The sequence below is a fragment of the Falco biarmicus genome, chromosome 1 (assembly GCF_023638135.1).
Source record: "Falco biarmicus isolate bFalBia1 chromosome 1, bFalBia1.pri, whole genome shotgun sequence".
Taxonomy (NCBI): domain Eukaryota; kingdom Metazoa; phylum Chordata; class Aves; order Falconiformes; family Falconidae; genus Falco; species Falco biarmicus.
The window spans coordinates 5,582,503-5,603,225 of NC_079288.1; the positions used below are offsets into that span (position 1 = coordinate 5,582,503).

At 45.0% G+C, this 20,723-nt stretch overlaps 1 protein-coding gene across 2 annotated transcripts in view; it reads right to left on the bottom strand.

Moving 5' to 3' along the window:
- Positions 1-16,808, bottom strand: part of HLF (HLF transcription factor, PAR bZIP family member) — a 35,435-nt gene extending 18,627 nt beyond the window's left edge. The window contains exons 1-2 of one of the 2 annotated variants that reach the window (XM_056351183.1): positions 16,460-16,808; positions 14,743-15,078 (exon numbers count right to left, since the gene is read on the bottom strand). In XM_056351183.1, the coding sequence (XP_056207158.1) occupies positions 14,743-15,078; positions 16,460-16,565 (442 nt within the window). In that variant the 5' untranslated portion in view covers positions 16,566-16,808. The remainder of the gene's footprint in view (positions 1-14,742; positions 15,079-16,459) is intronic. The other variant, XM_056351277.1, reaches the window with a different exon arrangement.
- Between the last annotated feature and the right edge of the window lie 3,915 nt (positions 16,809-20,723).

The following is a 20,723-nucleotide window of genomic DNA, read 5'->3' on the forward strand; positions in this document are numbered from 1 at the left end:
ATTTACTATTTTCAGTAATCACAAGCAAAATTATTTGACAACTGCACTGTCACTTGACAATCTCTCTGAATTCCACACAGACACATCTGGTATTGATAGCCATTAAAACAGTCATGCACATGCCCTGTCTTAAAAAATCAATGTAGAAGACAATCAGATGTGGACAACTCAGCTGTCTGGTATCATCTGAGCATTTATTTACTCTTATACTATGTAGTGAAAACCAAAGCTCTACTAGAAAGAGCTTTTTTATATTATCCACAGCACTTATTACACAAGCAATTTAAGTCTTCCAACCAAGACACAGCAGGAGTGTTTGGGAATCAACAAATTTGCTCTGGCAGCAATGAAACATTCATTACTGGGTTTGGAGTAGGGAGGGGTTTGGTTGGAGGGAGGATTTTTTTTTTTTTTTTTTTAAGATTTTGTTAAAATGCAAGACAAAAAAGCTAGGTGAGGGATGCTGGGTAGGACTCGTAGCTCAGAATCAGAGTGCTCTAGATTTATGCTGGAAACTGCATATATCAACCCACTTGAGGGATGCAAATACTGTGTTAGTGTCTAAGATCAGAGGTCCATTCTAACCCTTTTCTTTCTTACTCTCACTGCTGTGATTTCAATGTTACGAACATCCACAATTACCAAAGCTTGGGGAAGAATGGGTTAAACTTAGCAAAGGAAAAACAAGCAAGAGAAACACCTTTCCTCTTTCTGCTTAACTGGATAATTGGTTAGCAGGAACCTGCTTGATGAGTTACAGCATCTCCTAGAGATCAAGCAATGCTGCTTCTGAACTGTATAAACATCTTTAAGCCAACCAACAGGGTACCCCTCACTAAGGTCGTTTTTTTGACAACTAAAATTTCCAGAAGGCAATGAAGCAGTTTGTATACCAAAGATCCATCCAAACCTGGTAAGAGCAGGGAACTGAACGATTTTAAGCAAAATATTTTATAGATGTCACGTACATAAAACTGTCTTATGGTCAGAATAAATAAAGTGATTAAAAAAACATGTTTAAGTGAATGACAAAAGACTAAATCATTCTACTGCAGCAGGGCAAGCATAACAGTTCAAATGAAAAAATACCAGGTTCTGCCCCAGTAATTTAAGGGGCTAAGAAAATTCTAGTCCTGACGGTTCATGTGACAAATCAAAGGGCTTCACTAGATCTGTACAATCCTCTGGGCTTATTACTTGATGCCATTTATCTATAATGCAAAGATTTTACTCAAGTAATTAGTGATTTTGAGTCCAGCTGGCTAAAAAGAAAGTACATAAGGGTTGAGTTTCACATAGGGATTATCTTGTCCTGTATCAGATGTGTGCGGAGGCACGTGAGGGTAAAAAAAAAAAAAAAAAAAAAAAGAAAAAAAAAGAGAGAGAGAGAGAGAAATCCTGATAATATATAAGTTCAAACCAGTCACAACTGTACAACTGCATAATCACCAAAGCAGCACCTACAGCAATCAGTGCAAAATACTGGAAGAGATCTACTTAGCACTGTCCATATTATTGTCTTCATTTCTATTTATTCACCTTGATGTTTCAATTAACTAAAGACTGCAGCTGATAAATAGACATTTATACATGCTGAGTTTTAACATCAAGAACCAAGCTCTCCCCTCCTGAAGCTCTGCCAGCGGACATCAGCCAAAAATTGCACCACAGGAGCCTTTTTTTTCTCCCAGGTTCTCTTCCCTCTGACGATGCCGGCAAGACTAAAAGGCAGCAACTGTAAATTTATATCCAAAAGAACAAAGTACCAATTTGGGAAAAAGTATTTCAGCTTTTGCCAGTATTGATCTGCTTAGAGACAGCTCAAAGCGTCTGATAAAGTCACCATAAAACCAGACTGCCAGGCTCAGTACTGTCCATGTAAAACACACCAACCAATCCACACACACTTCAAGAGGGATGTCCCTTCATAAAGTAAGAAGAACTGCTCCTCAAACCCTACTGCTTGTGATCATGTTTTGTACACCCTCCCCAAGTGCTACATCTTTTTGTACTATTTTTTCATAGAAGGGTGCCCTCAGAGATGTTGGGGTTTCAAACCCAGAGCCAACTTTCCAAAACACGCTGTATTTTGAAAAGCCCATTTTGTTTCACAGAGAAATAAATGAGTTTGCATCATAAAGCCTTTATCCCCACAAAACCAAAGTCTCCCATACAGTTTAAAAATCAAATCCAGCTTTATTTTCCTGCATGAGTCAGGCTCCATGCAAACAGCTTCAGAGGAAGGCAGACTTGGGGTGGAGAATAGAACTGAAGAAAGAAATCCAGAGAGGGATACTTGTTCTTCTAACAGCACACTCCTGTTTTCCCCAAGACATCTGCTAATATTTTCATTTTAAAACTAGAGGAAAGCCACCCCCTTCCCCCCAAAAAACAAGTTTTAAGTATTATAAAGACACACAAGGACACACTTTATTATTTCAACAATTATTGCTATTTTCAGAGCTCCGGCACAGCTACTTCCTTCCATAATTGGACTTCAATCAAACCCCAGTGAAGCTTTTGATCTTGGAAAGAGTAACAACATAGCTCTGTTATCGGCACATAGGGGGCAAAGAGTAGGACATCCAGAATTTTTCAATAAAAGAAAGTTAATTGCTTTGACTTGTATTTATCAAAGGTCATGGCTACACGTTCTGAGTGCACATACATAACGGTGCACACTGAGAAATCTTGTATTGACTGGCCAAAGTAAGTGTTGGGATTATACTATGTGTGCATTAAAAAAAAAAAAAAAAAAGAAGAAAAAAAGCAGCAAAACAATGCTAGATTACTATCCAAATATACCCCAGTGGATGTCCTGCCAAATAGCAAATATGTGGCTGTAAGCTCCAAACTGAAATAAAAGCTTGGCCAGAAGCCCAGAGCTTCACTGTATTTTGCTCAGCTAGCCATAGTCTGGCAGAACAGAGTGAACACATTCTCAGACACGTGACAGAGCAGCCCATCGGGCCAAGCTGATTTCCTTGTGTTGGTTAAATGTGATCTTCAGACTGTACACACCAGTGGCTTTGGGAAAACGTGAGAAAGTGGGAAACAACAAGCCATGGGCTATAAACTGAAGGGCAGCAAAAAAAATTACTTAAGGAGTCTGCTCAAATGCTAGTGTTGCCAGTGTTGTATTTTAATGAGGTGTTAAGTGGGCTTGTAGGGCTGAGCACATTTGGCAAGGGTGCTGAGCACCGGCATTCACTTGGATTTGGATAGAAGTGACACCCCAGCAGCTCTTTCAAGGATGCAGACCCTTTTTTAAAGGACCTATATGATAAATTCTTCATCATATAGGATAATAAGATCTTCCCATCAGTGGTTCAAAAATGCAAAACGCTGAATAACTTTGAATTCCATACTCATGAGAATCAAAGGTATGTAGGCCTCTCAGGATGTGAACCAATACAGGAAGGGTGTCAATCTGATGGTGGTATACATCCCCTATGGTTCAGATTTTGCTGACAAAACTTAAATAGCTACCAAGCAGCACTACTGAACACCGAGAAACATTCATGAAGTGAGCCAGAACTTGGCTGAAGGATTCAATCCAAATACCAGGATAAAAGTTGCCCTGATGATAAGGTATATTTTGATAGTAGTAATTGTAACGTTTTTAAGTAACTGACTTAGAGACAAACAGCATCCAAGATGCACGTGATTCATGAGAGCATGTTACGTGTGGAAGCAGAAAGAAAAGCCTCCAAACGCCAAGACCTCCACAAGTATATCCCTGCTACAGATAAGAGCAACTCGAATGAAACAGTCATGACAGTACATAAGTGAGATTTGTTTACTTTCCAACAGAAATAAATTGACAACCTAGACATGTGCAGCAGCTGGTGAAATCAGACACACACATGACAATTACACCTCCAGTTCTTTCCTTCTATTTGGTTAATGATTTCTTTTCACATGTTCAGAACAGCTTGCAGACAAAAACTACCACAATTTTCAACAATTACTTCAACCATGTCGCACTGAGAAAATTGAACAGATATGAGAGTTTGGAAAAGTGTTTCTTCAAGCTGGTGATGAGTCCAGTCCAAGAGAAAGACTAGCTTTTCAGAGAGCAGCCACAGATGTCAGGTCTGGGGGTCTGGACAATCCATGCCCTGATTTTTTAAGTGCCAAGATACCAACAGCTAAGGTGTTTCAAACAGACACCCAAACCACAGCTGTCCAAGATTTTAACTGAAAGCTTGTGGTTTAACCTCCTCAAAAAGGAGATATGCTGGTTAACTTCAAATATGCTGCACTCTTTCCTAGTTTTCCCATTTAAGTACACAGTTGAGTGATGCAGGTGTTCACAAGGTCAACTTCCTCCTCCAATTTACTCAATTTGTGTGGTGCTCAAAAAAATGCCTCAATCACCAGACTCCTACCACCTCAGAAAATCCTTCATCTAACGAGGCAAAAAACAACCAGGTTTGCTATGTGAATTAGAATTAGAGTAAGGCATTGTAACAACATACAGCTAAGGAACATGGCACAATCTTGATTACCTGGCTTATTAACCTTATCTGTTATGCTCTTCTCTTTGAAGGGAAATAATCTTCACTACAGGGAGGAGATTTAACTCCTCATTTTTCCATGTATATGTACTGATACAGAGGGCATGCCCCTAGACAGGGTGACAAAAGCCATGCTATGGGCAGTCCCTTGTGACTAACCTGCCCGGGTAGCTGTGATTCCTGGAGAAGTCTGGCAATCAAGAGTGGGAATTAAACAACAGTGCCCCACGGTATTTGTACTTTTAGTCACCACAGTCTGCACACTCTTTACTGGTCTTCAGAGCAGCGACCACGCAGCTCAACAGGGCTCTTAATTCCTGCCACCCTTCTCTAGCTGCCTGGTCGCAGTCAGTCATTACTCCACCCTCACTGTGCAGTAAGCAAAGAGAACTGGGCTACTCCATGGGGCTAGCCCAGCATATAAAATGGATACACCAAATTCAATTATCTCAGAACGCATGTGAAACAAAAAAAACACTGAGCAAATACATATTGCTGTGAAAATTTTACTTGGACATCCATGTGCCGCTGTGGTGTGCTTCAAACAACGAGCTCAGCGCTTATGGTTATTTCTAATCTGTATCTGATTTTTAACCCTCCAAAAATTAAGCTCAAGGAAATGTCTTAGTTTAAAAAAAGAAAGGGGGGGGGGCGGCAGAGAAATTTTGCAACATTTCCCAGTAAACTTTCTCCAACTTAACCCTGAGAAAGGAGGAAGAAACTCTAGTGTCTTTTCAGAGTTGTTTTTTTTTTTAAAAAAAAAAAAACAACAAGAGACACTTCATATAGTGCATGCCACTGCCAGACCAAACAGGCTTTCAGGGCTCAGATAGTTTACCTTACCACAAAGGGTATCAAAATGTGTTGACGCTGTGCTGGAAACAATGTCGGAACGTAGAGAGGTTCAAACAAATTTGCAAATACCCGAACAATTATGTGTGTTCAGGGGTAGAGGGAATGGGACGCTAAGGGAGCTGGGGAGTCCACCCAGCAGCGCTGCATTATACTGTGAGCGTGTTGTGTCATTACAGCTTTATTCCGACACACCCATATTTTACAGCACACAATGTACTGTACCATTCACAATGCCAAGAAACTCAACATATCTAATCTGGCAGAAAAACAAAGTCCTATCAGGTTAATCCAATTCTTAAATTGCACAACTTTGAAAAGCCAATAGGAAAACAAATCTTCCCCTAGCTTGTGCTCCCCCTAGTCCTCCTCTCAACACACAATACCCTGCCACGACCTGCTTTTCCTCTTTGATCCCTCAACACTTTTAGCCCACTCTCACTCTCCCCCATTTCTCATTCACTGCTAACCTACCTCCACCCCAGCCCCCTGTGGCAGAGTGGAAAGTTCTGCTGATTAGCGCAAGCCGTGAAAGGCAGCTTTGTGTGCAGCGTCCTGGCCAAAGCACGCTGTGAAGAATGAATGGCAAGACACATATACAAGGTCACTTGGACACCTGCCCGCATGTGATACTGCAATAATTGTGATAACAGGCCTCAAATGTGAAGCTGGCTGACTGCAAGGTGGTTTCAAACAAGGCAGCGGAGCTGGGGTGCTTCTGCTGCTCAAGAGGAGCAAGATACAGCATTGCAATTGTGTAAAAATTCAGAAAGTTTTCTGGTAAAATAACCGTGCTCTACTTTGGAGAGGTCCAAGATCATCCCATTGCCTGGCTTCAGCACTTTCAAGATCTTGCCTAGAGACTTTACAGTTGGTTTTGTAACTCCTTAAATGAAACCTTGGAGTCTCATATAATCAGAAGACTCCAGGAGACAAGGAATTTCAAAGGAAAAATAATGGTGGAAAAAAGTTTATGATACTATCCCCCCCCTCCTCCCAACACACTAAACCAATTAAACCTGGTTCCTTGCAGATTAATTTCTGAAAATGAATTGACATCTCGTAGTGTCTGAAAGGGTGTCAGCTTTCCCAGAAGCATTTCACACAGATCAGGCATTTTAAAGGTCCTATGTAAATTCGCTGATGTAGAAAATGCACATTTGCATTACAGCTTATCCTGCTCAGTTGCATATTCCCACCCTATCCACTCATCTACTTTCATGAAATTTTAGGAATGCAATCGTTCTTTCAGAATCACAACTTTCTTGCCACATTTGGTTAAAATCAGCCAATATATTCAAAAACCATGAAGCAGGAACACACCAGAGACCTACAATGACTGCATATGGTTTGTTTTCATAGGAAACGAGGTAAAAGAAAATACCCTAATACTCATCTATCACGGAGAGCAACAGAGCTGCAAGAGTTACAGGCATGAAATGGCCAAATGCCCCACGCTGCAACGAGGGGCCGCAGCTGCAGGGATTACAGACGTCAGTAACATCTATATTTCCACTATGCAGCACAAAGGAAGAGGGAACAGTGGCATATCTGATTGCTGCAGGGTCCTTCAAATTAAGTCAGTTTAACCCTCTCTGTTTTGATGAGGAACAGAATTTATTTTTGAGTGCTTAGTTCCTACTTACTAAGCATCAGAAGCTAAGCATGCAGCTGTTTTTTAAGCTGACTTCTTGCTGGAGTAGGACTCATTTCCAAATGTTGAAATGGTGCGTTTATAAAATGACCAAGCTGTTTTAACTCACCTTCGCTGTTTCAATGCAGCCCTCTTGCTTTGAGATTGTGTTTTATATTCTGCAGCCTTGAGTAATGTACTCTTCCACAAGAAGGTTTAGTGCTATTATTTCCGTAACCTCACTGTGCTCAAAATATTAATTGCTCTGTCAAACAGTTCTGCAGGAGTATTTTGTGTTTAGAAGTTTCATATTATTGTTCCTTCTGTTTTTCAAAATGCAATCTACAGTTTCCTTCCTCACATCCTTAGAATCTCAAATTATAAGCAGTTACTAATGGGACTGCATTTAATTTCTGGTTTGAGTGCTTTCATCTGCATCATGATTGCCAAGTTACCAGGTCACCTCAAATGTAGCAATGTCCACATACAAGAATTAACAGGGAGCCTTACATGTAGAAGTAAAGATCCAACCATTACCACACAAAGTAATGGATCTTGCTACAGACAGAACCCTGTTCATTCATTTGTTTATTAAATTCAGGAGTACCAACCAGTTCTGTAATGAATTACTTAATCTTTGACCTATTGTCCACAGCCATGTTCCAGAACAAAGAATTTATAGCAAGCTGAGCTCCCTAAGGCTAACTGGGAAAGAACACACTTTTTTCCCCCCAAACCATTCTCCTTCCTCAACACATCTTTGCCAAACTATGTATTTTCACCTCTCTGCTTAAACACCTACATATCTAAGGATGACGTTTTGTTACAGATGAGTTACTGTTATATTCACTCTAGCTTCTGCTTGTAGTAAATACATGGTAATACATTGATCTGCAGCTCCTGTCAAGTCTTGTTTCAGTAATAATCTAGATTTGCATTCCAGTTAATAAGGACCTGAGTTTTCTAGGTCCCTAATCAATCTGGATTTTTTATTTCCCCCTACAAACAGCCATACACCAAAGCACAAGCAAGGAGCTTCAAAATCCTCAATGCCTGTTTTCATTAAATGGCAAATATGAACAAGAGAATAATACAAGTAAGATGAAAAGCTAAAGCCGTTTCTCTCAAAGTTGAGCGAAGAACCCTGAAGCAAGAGCATGCCACATCAGAGAAGCTAAACCATGGTGCTGGGTGGTACACAATGAAAATCTGGGCCAAATTTAGCCCTGGCAAAATTTAGTTCAGAGAATGGGGCAGGGAAGCATAACTGTACAAGTTTCAAGCATGTCAGAAATGCGAGAGGTTGAACAATAACTTGTATTCATTTAAAACTTGATGGATAGCACCTCACTTATGCAAAGCTGAAGCGCTATGAAGAGCTCCAGGAGAAAAGAGAAAGAGAAAAGAAGAAAGAAAACGGAAAAAAAAAAAAAAAATGTTGCAACACACACTGCCTTACGTACCTGTGTTAGCTTGTTAGCTTTCCCCACATTAGCTTCAAAGCTCTCAGGACCAAATTCAGCTTTGTAATAAATACAGTTTCTTTAATGCCATTTCTTCATTAAAAAAAAAGGTGATAGAAGCTACAAAATCTGTCATGCAATCATTTTGACACAACCTTGCATTTTACAGTTTCTATACTGACTCATTATGTATAAGTTACTCCATTAAACGCAGTAGATTTGAGGTTTAAGTAAATGTTTTTTTCAGAGCTTTTATTATCTACTTAACATAGAAGAGATCAAACTACAGTTTTTCTTGAATATCACTTAGCTGAAATACTCTTTTCTAATCATCGGTCTTCTGTGAAACGCAGACAAAATATGGGAAATATACATTTGTTATGAAAGAGACTCCAAAAAAGGTAAAACTTATGATCATGTTTCTGTGATATAAACACTAAATAGCTCCATAGCATACTGCCAGCCAACCATGCTTCTGATTTCACGATGCTCTAAAGTCTTCTTTACCAATGTTGAATATGTCCTTTCATCCTGAGAAAACTCCACTGGAGCAGAGAGCTGCTGCCCCTCTTAAAAAAAATATAATAATCCAGAAAGATGAATGACAAGAGAGTGAATGGTGACATTTTGCTGCTCCACCTAGGAGCTGATGGAGAGCAGTCAACAAGCTGCTGGCCTGCTGAGAAATACTGAAATCAGTAAGACCACATGAGGAGTAAAGTACTCATTGCTTAGATTAATTGGGCAGAATCTGGCCACTGCTAGCTCCCACAATTGCCAATCTGCTGTCATATAAATATGTAGAGATTGAACAATTTAATGTGTTGCCTAGCAGCTTCATCTAATCAGATAATATCAATGTCTTCTTTGTATACATCTCCCGATGAGGTCTTCTCTCTTAACTGTAACACATTGTTTTATAAAAGACTTCAGGGTATACTTGCTTCTTGAAAAAAAAATACATCAAATCACTGCACTAGAGAATCATTCAATCACTTTCCAATGCACTGAGTTGGGAAACAAGGCTCCAAGAGAGACACTGTGCTTTTTCTAGATAATTGCAACAAGTTCAACACTCAGACATCCTTGAAACATCTAAGGAGACAAACACCCCTACTTGTTCCCTCTGCGTATCCTCCTCCTAGCACTGGATAGCCCTGACTTGCCTAAGTAGCTCTGTGTGGAAAGCACTATTCCCAAGTCAGGCCAGGTGTATTTTAAAAGTATAGCATAAAACCCAAGATGTTTCATGCTGTTTACTGTTTGAACTCTGAATTAACTTCAAGTTCCTTCATGCAGTCAAGCAATTATTTAACCAATAATCAACATTTAACAGTGAATATTAAAATTAGATCTCCTGAAGGAGACACAGTGTTCTTGCTTCTAGCATTAACAAGGCTTCTGTGTTCAGCACTTTTTCCCCGTTATCATGTGACAGGCTATTTTTAATATTTGCCTGAATGTATTTTGCATCTCCTTTTGATCCAGAAAGGAGTTGTGCGACTTGTCTGCGTATTGCATTTTCCTTGCCATGGCAGTCCAGAGCAAAGCTTCTCCGTTTCACTGCAATTTCAGCATCGGCTGGTAATGGCAGAAGCAAACAGCCGTGTGTGCGTGCCTGCAGCTCTAGCAAAAGCCATGCTGAGCCCGCTGCACAGGGGACTGCCACGTGCCTGAAGCACATGGTCATGCAGGCAACAGCCATCCAGAGCCTCACGTGAGAGTCAATGTGAAGAGCAGCTCTCGGTACCAGCCTGCCTGACGGTTTAGCTGGTCATTCCCATGTTGTCACATGGGAGACCAAAGGTCAGGAAATTCCCAGCTCCTCTTGGTGCTGGAGGTAGAATCCTTCAACTCCAAAAGAGGGGGCTCACACTGTGGCTTATGCACACCTAGTAACGGCTTGTAAACAATGATTAAAGCTTAGGAGCAGATTCCAGGTACAAGCTGGCTGCTGGGAATGCTGCCTTTCACACTACAAAGGCTGTGCTGGAAGAGGAGGTCACGTTAAGAAACACAAGGGAAGGAAGACTGCAATAAAGGGAGTGTTGCACACACACCCTTTTGTGGGCTGCCCCGTTCACCAAGTCATCCCCAGTATGCACTTGAGAGGCTGCATGGAGCAAGAACAAACCTCTCCCAATTGCTGCTGCGCTTGTCGCAAACATGAGTTAAAAGAAAATGCCAAAAACCACCCAATCATGCCTAGTGTCAATCATTACAGTTCAGTGTCTATGGAAGAAGTCGAAGGTAATGGATACTGTGCTCTAGATGAAATATCTCAGCTGAATAAATAAAGCATGGCATTTAATAAAATCCTTGTGTTCTTGAGGGGGTAGGGTGGAGTAAGTACACTTCATATGGAAACAATTTTCAGCTTTTTGATTAACATACCCCTAGACTTGCAGATACTGCATAGAGGTGCATTTCTGCAGCAGATTACAGAACTTGTTTTGCCTTTTTTTATTTTTTTCTCCTTAAATAATCTTTGGCTGATCCTTTGCAAGTAGTTTAATGCATCCAGGCAACACAAACTGAAAACTAGTGTCACAGAACGCAAAGAACGAGGGAGTTTCTCAAAGCCCCGACAGCCCTGTGCTCCTTCAGGAGCAAAGCAGTAACAATACATGGGTTATCACTGTGTCAGCAGCATCCGCACGACACAGCCCTACATCCAAGGCTTTGGTAGCAAACAGAAAACTCTGATCTAAACCACAAAATCCCAAACACCTTCTAATTAGGGCCTTCCACCAGACGTAGCTGATGCTTCTGAACTCTAATTCACTCCGTTCAAACCCTTTACAGTAGCTGCCCCATTCACCCAAATAAGGCCGACACAGGGAAAAGAGCCAGGTAAAAGTAACCACCAACCAGTTACCAGCAAAACGTGAACCTCCCTTTACATACAAACAGCTACAATTACTCCAAATTTCCTTAAAAGACTCCACAGTTAAATGGAGATTTACATTCCACCAAAAAAACTAGCAAAAGACAACACAAGGTGAGTAACAGATGAAGAACCACAAAACAGTGTCTGAAGTAACAAAATTAAAGGTTAGCTTCATAAAACCTGTTTTCAACCAATTAACCAGCATCCAATATAGAGACTGAAAAGCAGTTTTAAATGCGTCTACACATTACAATGAATGGTGGTCTGCAATGCTAAAAATACATTAAAATACCATTTTTTATTAACAAAATTGGTACTGTGAAAGAGAAATAAATCGCATTCCAGTCTTGCAACAGCCATTATCCTGTGTCCCTCCTCTTCAAAAGAAAATGCAGTATTTGCTATAGGTACATTTTCTGAACAGATTTATGGGAAAGTAGATGCTTGCTTTATTCTTTGCTATAGTCCAGAGAACAGGGACAAACTAGTGAGCCTAAACATTTTTCCATCAACCAGACAGTCTGAGCTGGAAATACTGAATTAAGTTAAATTTATAAGAAACCTTTTTGTTCTTATTTTTTTTACCTTTAAAAAAAAAAGTCAACAGTGAGGATTTTTGTAATGTCATGCTTACAGTCAGGATCAGCTCAGCTTTGCTGAGCCTGGCGACACTTATCAGTGAATGCCAACGCAGATTTCAAGATCTCTTCCAGAGAGGGTATAAAATACATATTTGGGCAATACCATTAGCTTCTGAAGTCAGATAAGGCATGTATTTCAACACATGTGCAAAACAATCTTTTTATGTCACTCTTCTATAAACCCTCTACATCCAAGACACACCATCTATGTACACGAGTCACATGCGGTGTTCCACGTGCACATGTACATCCTCCCTGATACAGAGTACACGCAGGTATAGGAGTTCTGACCAACTGCACGTGATACACTGATGCTAAACACTGCAGAGCCACTTAAAGTAGGGATGTAAGCAGTACAGGGTTTGACCCCTCTTTCAGCCCAAGTCCACACACTCAAACAGGCTTCCATTGTAAGACAAAATTCAGAGGACACAACAATGAAACATTTTTAGAAGAATTACCACCACTTTAAAGATTCAGTTTTCCTAAAAAAAGTAAGATCACATGGAAATATTTTTTATTGAAATTGTATACACTATACTATTTGTTCTTGGGTTTATTACAACAATACAAATCACAAAGCCATGCATACTGGAATAGTAGCTAGCACCAAATAAAAAACCCTTTCTTCATATGACAGTTTAAAAAAAAATGTATTTTAAAAGTCTTAAGATACATTAACCAAAAGGCTCCATTATAATGATTTTAATATTTACTTTCAGACTAAATTCTGTATTTGAAAGCAGCACATTTGCCTTGGCACTTCTTATGACAACCTAAAATGATCATTTTTACTTCTACTAAAAATTTGGTTTTTAAAATATATACTGTCTTACATTAAAACTTTCTTAAATGCTAAACTCTAAGATAATCTTATCTTCAGAACAGCTTCTCTAAGAAAGATTTTTACATGGCAGCACACAAAAATTTCAACAACCTGATGATAAACCAGACTACTGTCAATTAAGTCATAGTGCCTATTTGTGAGGGGAGGGGGAATACTGATTTAAGAAATTGAATGAGCTCCCTTTTTAAAAAAAAACACACTAAACAGAACACACATTTAACAAGCAAATTACATTATTCTTAAGGCAAGATGACACAGGGAAAAGATACCTGCAACTTTAGATGTTTTAACCTACCCCAACAGGCATAACTTCTTTTACAACAGTAAAGCATGCAGAGTCTCTAATGAGAAAAGTTTGTAACCCTGAGCTGCAAACAGCTCAGGAAAAACTCAAAAAAAAAAAATCAATGAGTTGAAAAGTCAGGCAGGCAGCTGATTACAAATAAAATCTGACAGGTGATCGTTAAAAGCCTGGCTCATAACCAGCCTCCTCTGAAAAAAAGAATGGGGCCAGATTATCTGCTTTTAATTTTATGTGTGCATATGCGACAGAAAAGGGTGTAGCATATATGCACTACTTTTAAAAACTGGCTCAGAAAAAGCAAGGGATTTTTATATTCTGCTCTTGCCATCTGCAAATATACTTTAACTTTGGAAATCCTTACAAGTTATTGGTTAACTATGAAACGCCTTGAAACTGAAATACAAAACAAAGTAAAATCCACCTACATAAAGTAAATTAAATCGACTAAATACACACCTCTGACACGGGGACACAAGGAGTCTGTTGACAGGTTTGGGGTGTTTTGGGGGGTATTTTATTTCTTTTTAACAAGAAAGGAATGTTGCAGACTTGTAAGACATCTATTTCACCCTCCTCCACAACTTTTGTCCTTCTATTTATTTATTTTGCCTCCTTATCAGATGATTCTGACAATAACTTCGCACGCTGAGCGTGGCAAATGATCAAACAGAAGGGAGAGGAGTGGTTTCCTGCTGCCAAGAGCACACTTTGCTCTTGCAAACCTTGTATGAGCAGAAGAGCACAATAAATAAGTCACCCTTGGTCTTTAAAAAAAAAAAAAAAAAAAAAAAGGCTAAGCTCCAAGTTTTCCAAACTTCAATGTTGACGCTATTCCACTGACCATGATCTCAGCCATGCCTGTGTCATGCCAGAGCTGCTACTCTGGACTCATACTAGTGGCTCTAAAGGGATGATTTCAGGTGCTAATAAACTAATGCAAGGCTTCCACTGACATTAAATGGGTTTGAATCATGCATTAAAATCAGAACTTGAACTCCAAGATACTTTATCTGCCTACAGCTTAAGGTGAGTGCAGATGCAAGTTACCAACTAGAGTTACACTCAGTTCATGCAGACATAAACACGATTAAAATGCAGCTCCAAAATTCCACTCCTGCCCCACACACTATAGAAAAATTTACTTTGCTCAATAAAGAGAAAGATTATGGCCAAAATGTCAAACAGAAAGCACTGTCTTTAAGTTTTAGCTTCAGAATAATTGACCACTTCTGTGTTCTCACATCAAACGCTGGCGTTTTCTCTTCTACCTGTTCATTTAACACCATGGCATCTATGCATTCCTACTACTCCATTTGCGGTCTTTCTACTTGCCAATAGCTAGGCTACCAAGAAAGAAAGATAGGCAAGTTTCCTTGGAATTCCCACAGCTTCCTTGCATAATTTAAACCAAAATGCCAGTGGAGCAACTTAACAATAACCAGAGCTATTATTTTCATTTTTTGGAGTGCAAGTGACTTGAATCATATTGGAGCTCTCTAAGCTGCTTGTCAACCATACAGGGAGAATAACGATTTACACTAGGGAGAAAGGCTCATGCCAAAATCCGTAAGAAGTTCTTAGGGCTGATTTACCTGGTCTGACCGGGCTCTGCATGCAGTTCTGTGACACCATGCTTGGATGGACTGAAGTAGAAGCCCTGCTGCTGAGGTCCATGACAGAAGGTGATGCTGAGGTAGCTTGCTGGAGACCTGACTGGTGTGGGCTATGCTCGTGCTGGTTTGGGCTGGGTGGAATGCCATTTTCTGAGAGGAATTCTTCCAGGTCCATGTATTCCAACTGGAAAGTGTCTCCATCATATGGCAGTGTCTTGTCCCATAATGTTGGGCCCAAGAAAGCTGACTGAGGGACTGTGGTACTGGTGCTGTCATCATCTAACTTCTTCTCTTTGTCTTTTTCTTTACCGAATGCTTAAACAAAACACATAATAAAGATGTAAGAGCTCAGTAATTAAAAATATTGGCTAGTACCACTTTCATTATTTCTGCTGCACTGTCAGTTTTAAGAAACAAGTACTCCCTCCACATAATTAACTCCTTAGATTCACTCTATTTAATAAAGAATTGAAGGGTCATGCCAACCAAGCACCTCTGCTGGATCTAACTGTGTTTTTGAGATTTTCCTCTATTTTTAGTTAACAATCCCACTACATGCATGGCTTTAAGCGTCAGTTTCAATAAATACTCACTTTTAAGTCTGCTGAATACTTAAGTTAAAGCAAACTGGAAGCTGTTGCTGTATTCTGTTGAAAAGGAACAGCCTTAACCTAAAATCCCTGTAATTTATTATCCTGTCATACTTCTAAATTAAGGTCTCAGTCTTGCTAATCCTTACACAAGGAAAATAGTCCTCAAATTCAGTGCTTCTTAACATGTACTAACTTAAAACAGCAGTGAAGCCTGGCAGAATACGCACTGTGATGTGCAAAGCCAAGGAACAAGTCAAAGGCGGAAGGAAAGCAAAAGTTAAAATGATGCCTCCTACTCATTCCCCCAACATTCCGTACACCTTTTTGATGGGCAGCACCCGATTTCTCTACAAGATTTGCAAGACTGTATGCCTTCGTAACTACCACGCCTTCGTAACATTTTCTTTTTAACCACTGGCAGCAACCCCACCGAACTGCTAAGAGTGGCTTTGCAATGAAATTCGGGAAGCTGAGGGTACAAACCGCCTTGGCTCTACAAAACCCTTCACAGATTTCTGCTTTGAACGCGCATTTGAGTCACTCGAAATCCCAGGTGCGATCGCACCCGCACTGCCTCAGCTTTCCCGAAAAGTTGCAAGTTCCCGGGCCCGGAGCGCCCTGCAGCCGCGGGGTAGCCCGGCGGGGGCCGGGGGCGCACGGAGCCGCGGGCCGCCCCGGGGAGGCTGCGGCGGGACCCGGGCGCGGCCGGGGGGTGGGGTGGGTGGGGAATGGCGGGCCGTGCCGCCCCCCCGCCGCTTCGCCTGAGGTAAATCGCGCCCTTTAATTTATTTTTCCAGGCGGCCGGAGCCGGTGGCTCCGCCGCGATGGAAAAACCGAGCGCCTTCCGTTAGGTCAGGCCGGCTGCGGCCATCGCTCGCCGCCTAACGTCCCCGAAATCATCCCATTACTTAATCGCCGCGGGGAGAAAGTGGGGAGCGAGGCAGCGGCCCCTGAGGTAGCGGCAGGAAGGGGGCTGCCATTTCGGGGCGCCTGCCCTCGGGGACCCGGGGTGCGGAGGGGTGCGAGGGGGCCCGCAAGCGCCCGGAGGGGCAGAGCCGGCCCCGGGGGGCCGGGGGAGCGCGGGCTGCCCGGGGAAGCCTCACCGTCTTCGTGAGCGAGCGGCAGCTTGAGCGGGTTTTCCAGTAGGGACTTCAGCACCCCGTAGGTGGGAGGTAGGAAGGTGGGGTTCAGCGGGAGCGGCCGCGACATGATGGGCTTTGCCTCGGGGCAGCTGCGCGGCAGCGGTTCCTTCCCCTTCCTTTCGCGGGCGCCGCTACAGAGCGCGGTGAGACGGGCGCCGGGCCGAGCCGAGCCGCGCTGGCGAGGGGCGCCCGAGGGCCGCCGGAGCAGGGGCGCGGGAAAGGCCGCTCCGCCGCGCAGCTCCGCCGCCGCCGCTGCCCGCGCCGCTCCCGCCGCCCGCTCTGCGCCGCGCGCCCCGGCCGCGCGCCCATGTGCAGGCGCTGCCGGCGCTGACGTCAGGCGCGGCGCGGCCCCGCCATTGGCGCGGGGGGCGCGGCGGGCGGCCCCGCCCCTCTGCTGCGCCCCGCCCCGCGCCCCCCCCTTCGCCGGCGCGCGCGCGGCGGCCGTTACCCCCGGCGGGCGGGGGGGGCGGGGAGCCGCCAGCGCCTCCTGAGAGAGCGGGGTCGGTGAGGAGCGCGGCCGCCCCGCTGCCCCCGCCGCCGTCTCCCCGGTAACCGGGAGGAATGTTAATGAGCGCTGAGCATTTGACCTCGCTCGGTGCATCCGAGCGTGAGGGCAGCGGGGAGCGCGGCGGCGCCCCTGAGGGGAGCGAGTGGGCGAGCCCCCCCCCGCGGCCGCCTGAGGGACCGGACAGTGCCGCGGCCGGAGGGGCGGCCGGGGCCAGCCCGTGGGGGGGCGGCCGTCAGGCTGCCCTGGCGCCGGGGGAGCCGGCCCGGGTGCTCCTATGATACACGGCTCGGGGAACCGGTTCCCGGGCCCGTGGGCGCTGCGTGCCGGAGCGGGCCTGCCATACGCCCCGTTGCCGCAAGCGGATCGCTTCCCTCACCAGTTACCGGGACGAGCAGGGGTGACAGAGCTGCCACCACTAGCAGGAGGCCCACCAGCATGTCCCAGTTCTGTGTTGGAAAGGGATTCCCGCTTGCCAAGTTCCTCACAAGTTGGGTTGGCTTCCCACCGCTCAGGCCTGCAGCCGCCCTGGCAGGCCGCGGCCCCACCGCACAGACTGCTCCAGAGCTGCCATCGTGCTGGAGTAACTGCAGCCCTTCAGGTGCCTGTAGGCATCTGTATCTCCCTGCTTCTCATCATCCTTTTGGGATTTTTGGATGGCATTTTGTATAGCTTTACAATCTGTATTTAGTGTTCTTCAAAAGTCAGTTCTTCTGCCAGTAACAAATAATCATAAATACTCACTACAAGCAAATACAGATAAATCACGTGAGTAAGCTTTTAGTTGGGATGCCCACTATTTGGAAACAAAAGCTCCCTGAGGAACAGAAGTCTGGCTTGGACAGTTACGTTATCCCCATATGCATCTCTCTCTGATTGCGTGCACTGACTAGCGTCTAGTCAAACGATCCAACTAAAACAAACAACTTCAAACAACTCATCAAAGTCTAAAGTACGTTCAAATCAATAAAATTGCACTAGCACAACCAAAACTTGAAGACTGGCAACTGCACTCATCAGGCCCTTCAGAACCAGAGACAGCGTAAGATCGACGTACCTATGGCACAGCTGAGCGGGGTTATGGAAAACCTTCAAATGCCACAGGCTGGCAACTGGAGGGGCTTCAAGCAGGAATATGACAGTAGCAGCACAGTAGTTTCGAAGCCACCTAACCTAAAAAAAGCAGTAGATTATTAAATGATTGTACATATACCAATGTTGCCTCAGACGGCCAAATTGCTAGTTACTGGAAACCTTTAATTACAGAGGTAGAATGAGCGACATAAAGATTAGGGCGATCTGCAATCCATATGCAGATACAGTACAGAAGGTTTTTTCTATCCAGTATAAAGAATAAAACAAGATACATTTAAGAGATCTGGTAAGCAACAAAGAAGACTACACAGAATAGAAGATGTTCAAGTAATGGGGGTATTGGGAAACGCCAGTTACAAACAAGATTAGTTAGGGATGTAATGAAAGCTCAACTTGAGCAGAACTACTTAGGTTTTTATGGTTATTGACCACTACAGACAAAATATACTTGACAGAAAGAAACGGCATTTTCTATGCAACAGAATGGCAGGAAAACTGCAGTTTCACTACTTGACACTGAATAGGATGAATTCTGTGTAGATCTGTGCAAGTGTGGAACAAAACGAAGCAGCCAGACATTAAGGACTGCATACAGTTACAGATGGACCATGAAGTGCTGGGAATGTCCTGGGTGAGAAAGCTGGAACAACTCTTCCTGATACATGGACCAGCCAGAAGAGCTGAGCAAAGTACCTGAGTTAGGGTGCTGGAGCTGGTTTTTTCAGTCTTACGGTACAACAGGAGCAGTAATTTAACTCCAGCCTTGTCCTGGATGCAGGCTTCATTCCAAGCAGCCCGAATCGCCAGGCTGGCAGGACAGCACCCTGTTACTGAGTACTGGTGTTGGATTTACCCATGAGTTACCGATTTTCACTGGCTATGCTTTTCCAAAGGTGGCCCCCGCTTCTTTCATGCTATTTTGGCCACTGGCTGAGCCTGCACGCTGCACTCCAGGTGAGGCAAACACAACGAAAACAGAGCTAATGATACACTAACTGGATTTCTACATTTTCCAAGCAAAATACTAACACATGCCAATGTTTATTGGCATGTATTCTTAGCTTAGCATTCACCCGTGAAGTGTTTATTTTATGGCTTATGAACAACTATGACAGCTACTTAGGTTTTGTGTAGAAAATACCTTGATCGGTCCCCAATTAAAAAAAAAATAAATCTCAGCCAATGTTTATGTTTCTGCCCTTAGTGTTTTCAACACAGAAATGTGACCAGTTATATGGCCCAAAGATCCTAGTTTTTTTCAAACCAAATACATGTAAGCTAATGTACCATTTTCCAAGATTTTTTTTAAAAGCAATTCTTTTCTTTTAGCACAGACAATTTGAAAAGAAAACTTTAAGCTCAAAAAGCCTGTACACTTTTAAGGGGTTCTTCTACCTACGCGCCCAGGGTTAGCCACCCCTGTGGCAGCAGGAGCCCCCGTGGCCGTGTGGGCAGCCCCGGGGCCACCCGGCGGCACGGCCCGGGGCCACCTTGGCCCTGCCTTTGGTTCTGGGCTGGCAGCCCACGGCCGGGCACGGCGGGGCCTCGCCACCAGCACTGCGCCCGGGGTCCCCTCACGGGAGCGCCGGCACCTGCCCGGGGCCAAGCGCAGCGCCGCCGGCATCTCAAACGATCAAGGGATCAACTAACGGTGGCCCAGCCGGATCCTCCCGGCCCCCAGCCCCCTGGCCCCTGACCCCCGGCCCCTAGCCCTAACCCCTGCTCCCTGATCCCTGGGCCCTGTCCCCTGTCCCCTGATCCCTGCCCCGTGTCCCCTGTCCCCTGATCCCTGCCCCGTGTCCCCTGCCCCCTGCCGCGCCGCCGTCACGCGGAGCGGGGGAGACGCACGCGAGCGCCGTCACGTGAGCGCGCGCGCTGACCTACTTTGGGCCAATGGCAGGGCCCGGAGGCGCGGGTGGCCGCGCGCTCCCCCGCTGCGGCGGCGGCTCCTGGCGGGGCCCGCGCTCCCCCGCCCCGCCCCGTGAGCCGCCCCGCCCCCGCCCCGCCCCCGGGCCCCGCGGCACAACGGCGGAACCGGGCGACGCAGCGGGGGCCGTTCCCGGGGCAGCTGGGCTGCGAGCCCGCCAGGCGCCCCGACCCGCCAGCTGGGGGGGCGCTGCCGCCGTGCCCCGCTGCCCCCCGGCCCGGCTCGCACCCCGGCGCGCTCCGCTCCCTAACGCGGCCCGTGTCCGTGCGTGCAACGCGGAGTAAGGGCGGGGGCTGTCCCCGCCGAGGCCGTGTGAAACGTTTCCCAGCGGCGCGGGGCTCGGTGCAGGCAGAGCCTGCAGCACCGCGCCCGAGGGACCTGTGCTCCCCGCTGTGCACGGGACACCTGGGTCACGGACCTTTAACCCAGCGCTGCCACCCCCACCCACGCCCTGCGCACCGCGTCCGCGCTTCGGTGACCCCACCGCCTCCCGGGGCAGCCTGCTCCACCGCTGGGCCACCCTTCCAGGGAAGGAATGTTTCCGACATCCAACCTGAACCTCCCCCTGCAGCCTGAGCCCGTTCCCCCTTGTCCTGTCGCTTGTTACTCGGGAGGGGAGACGGACGCCCCCCACCTACAGCCCCTGCCCCGCAGCTGTGGGGAGCAGTAAGGGCCCCCTGAGTCCCACTCTCTTCCCT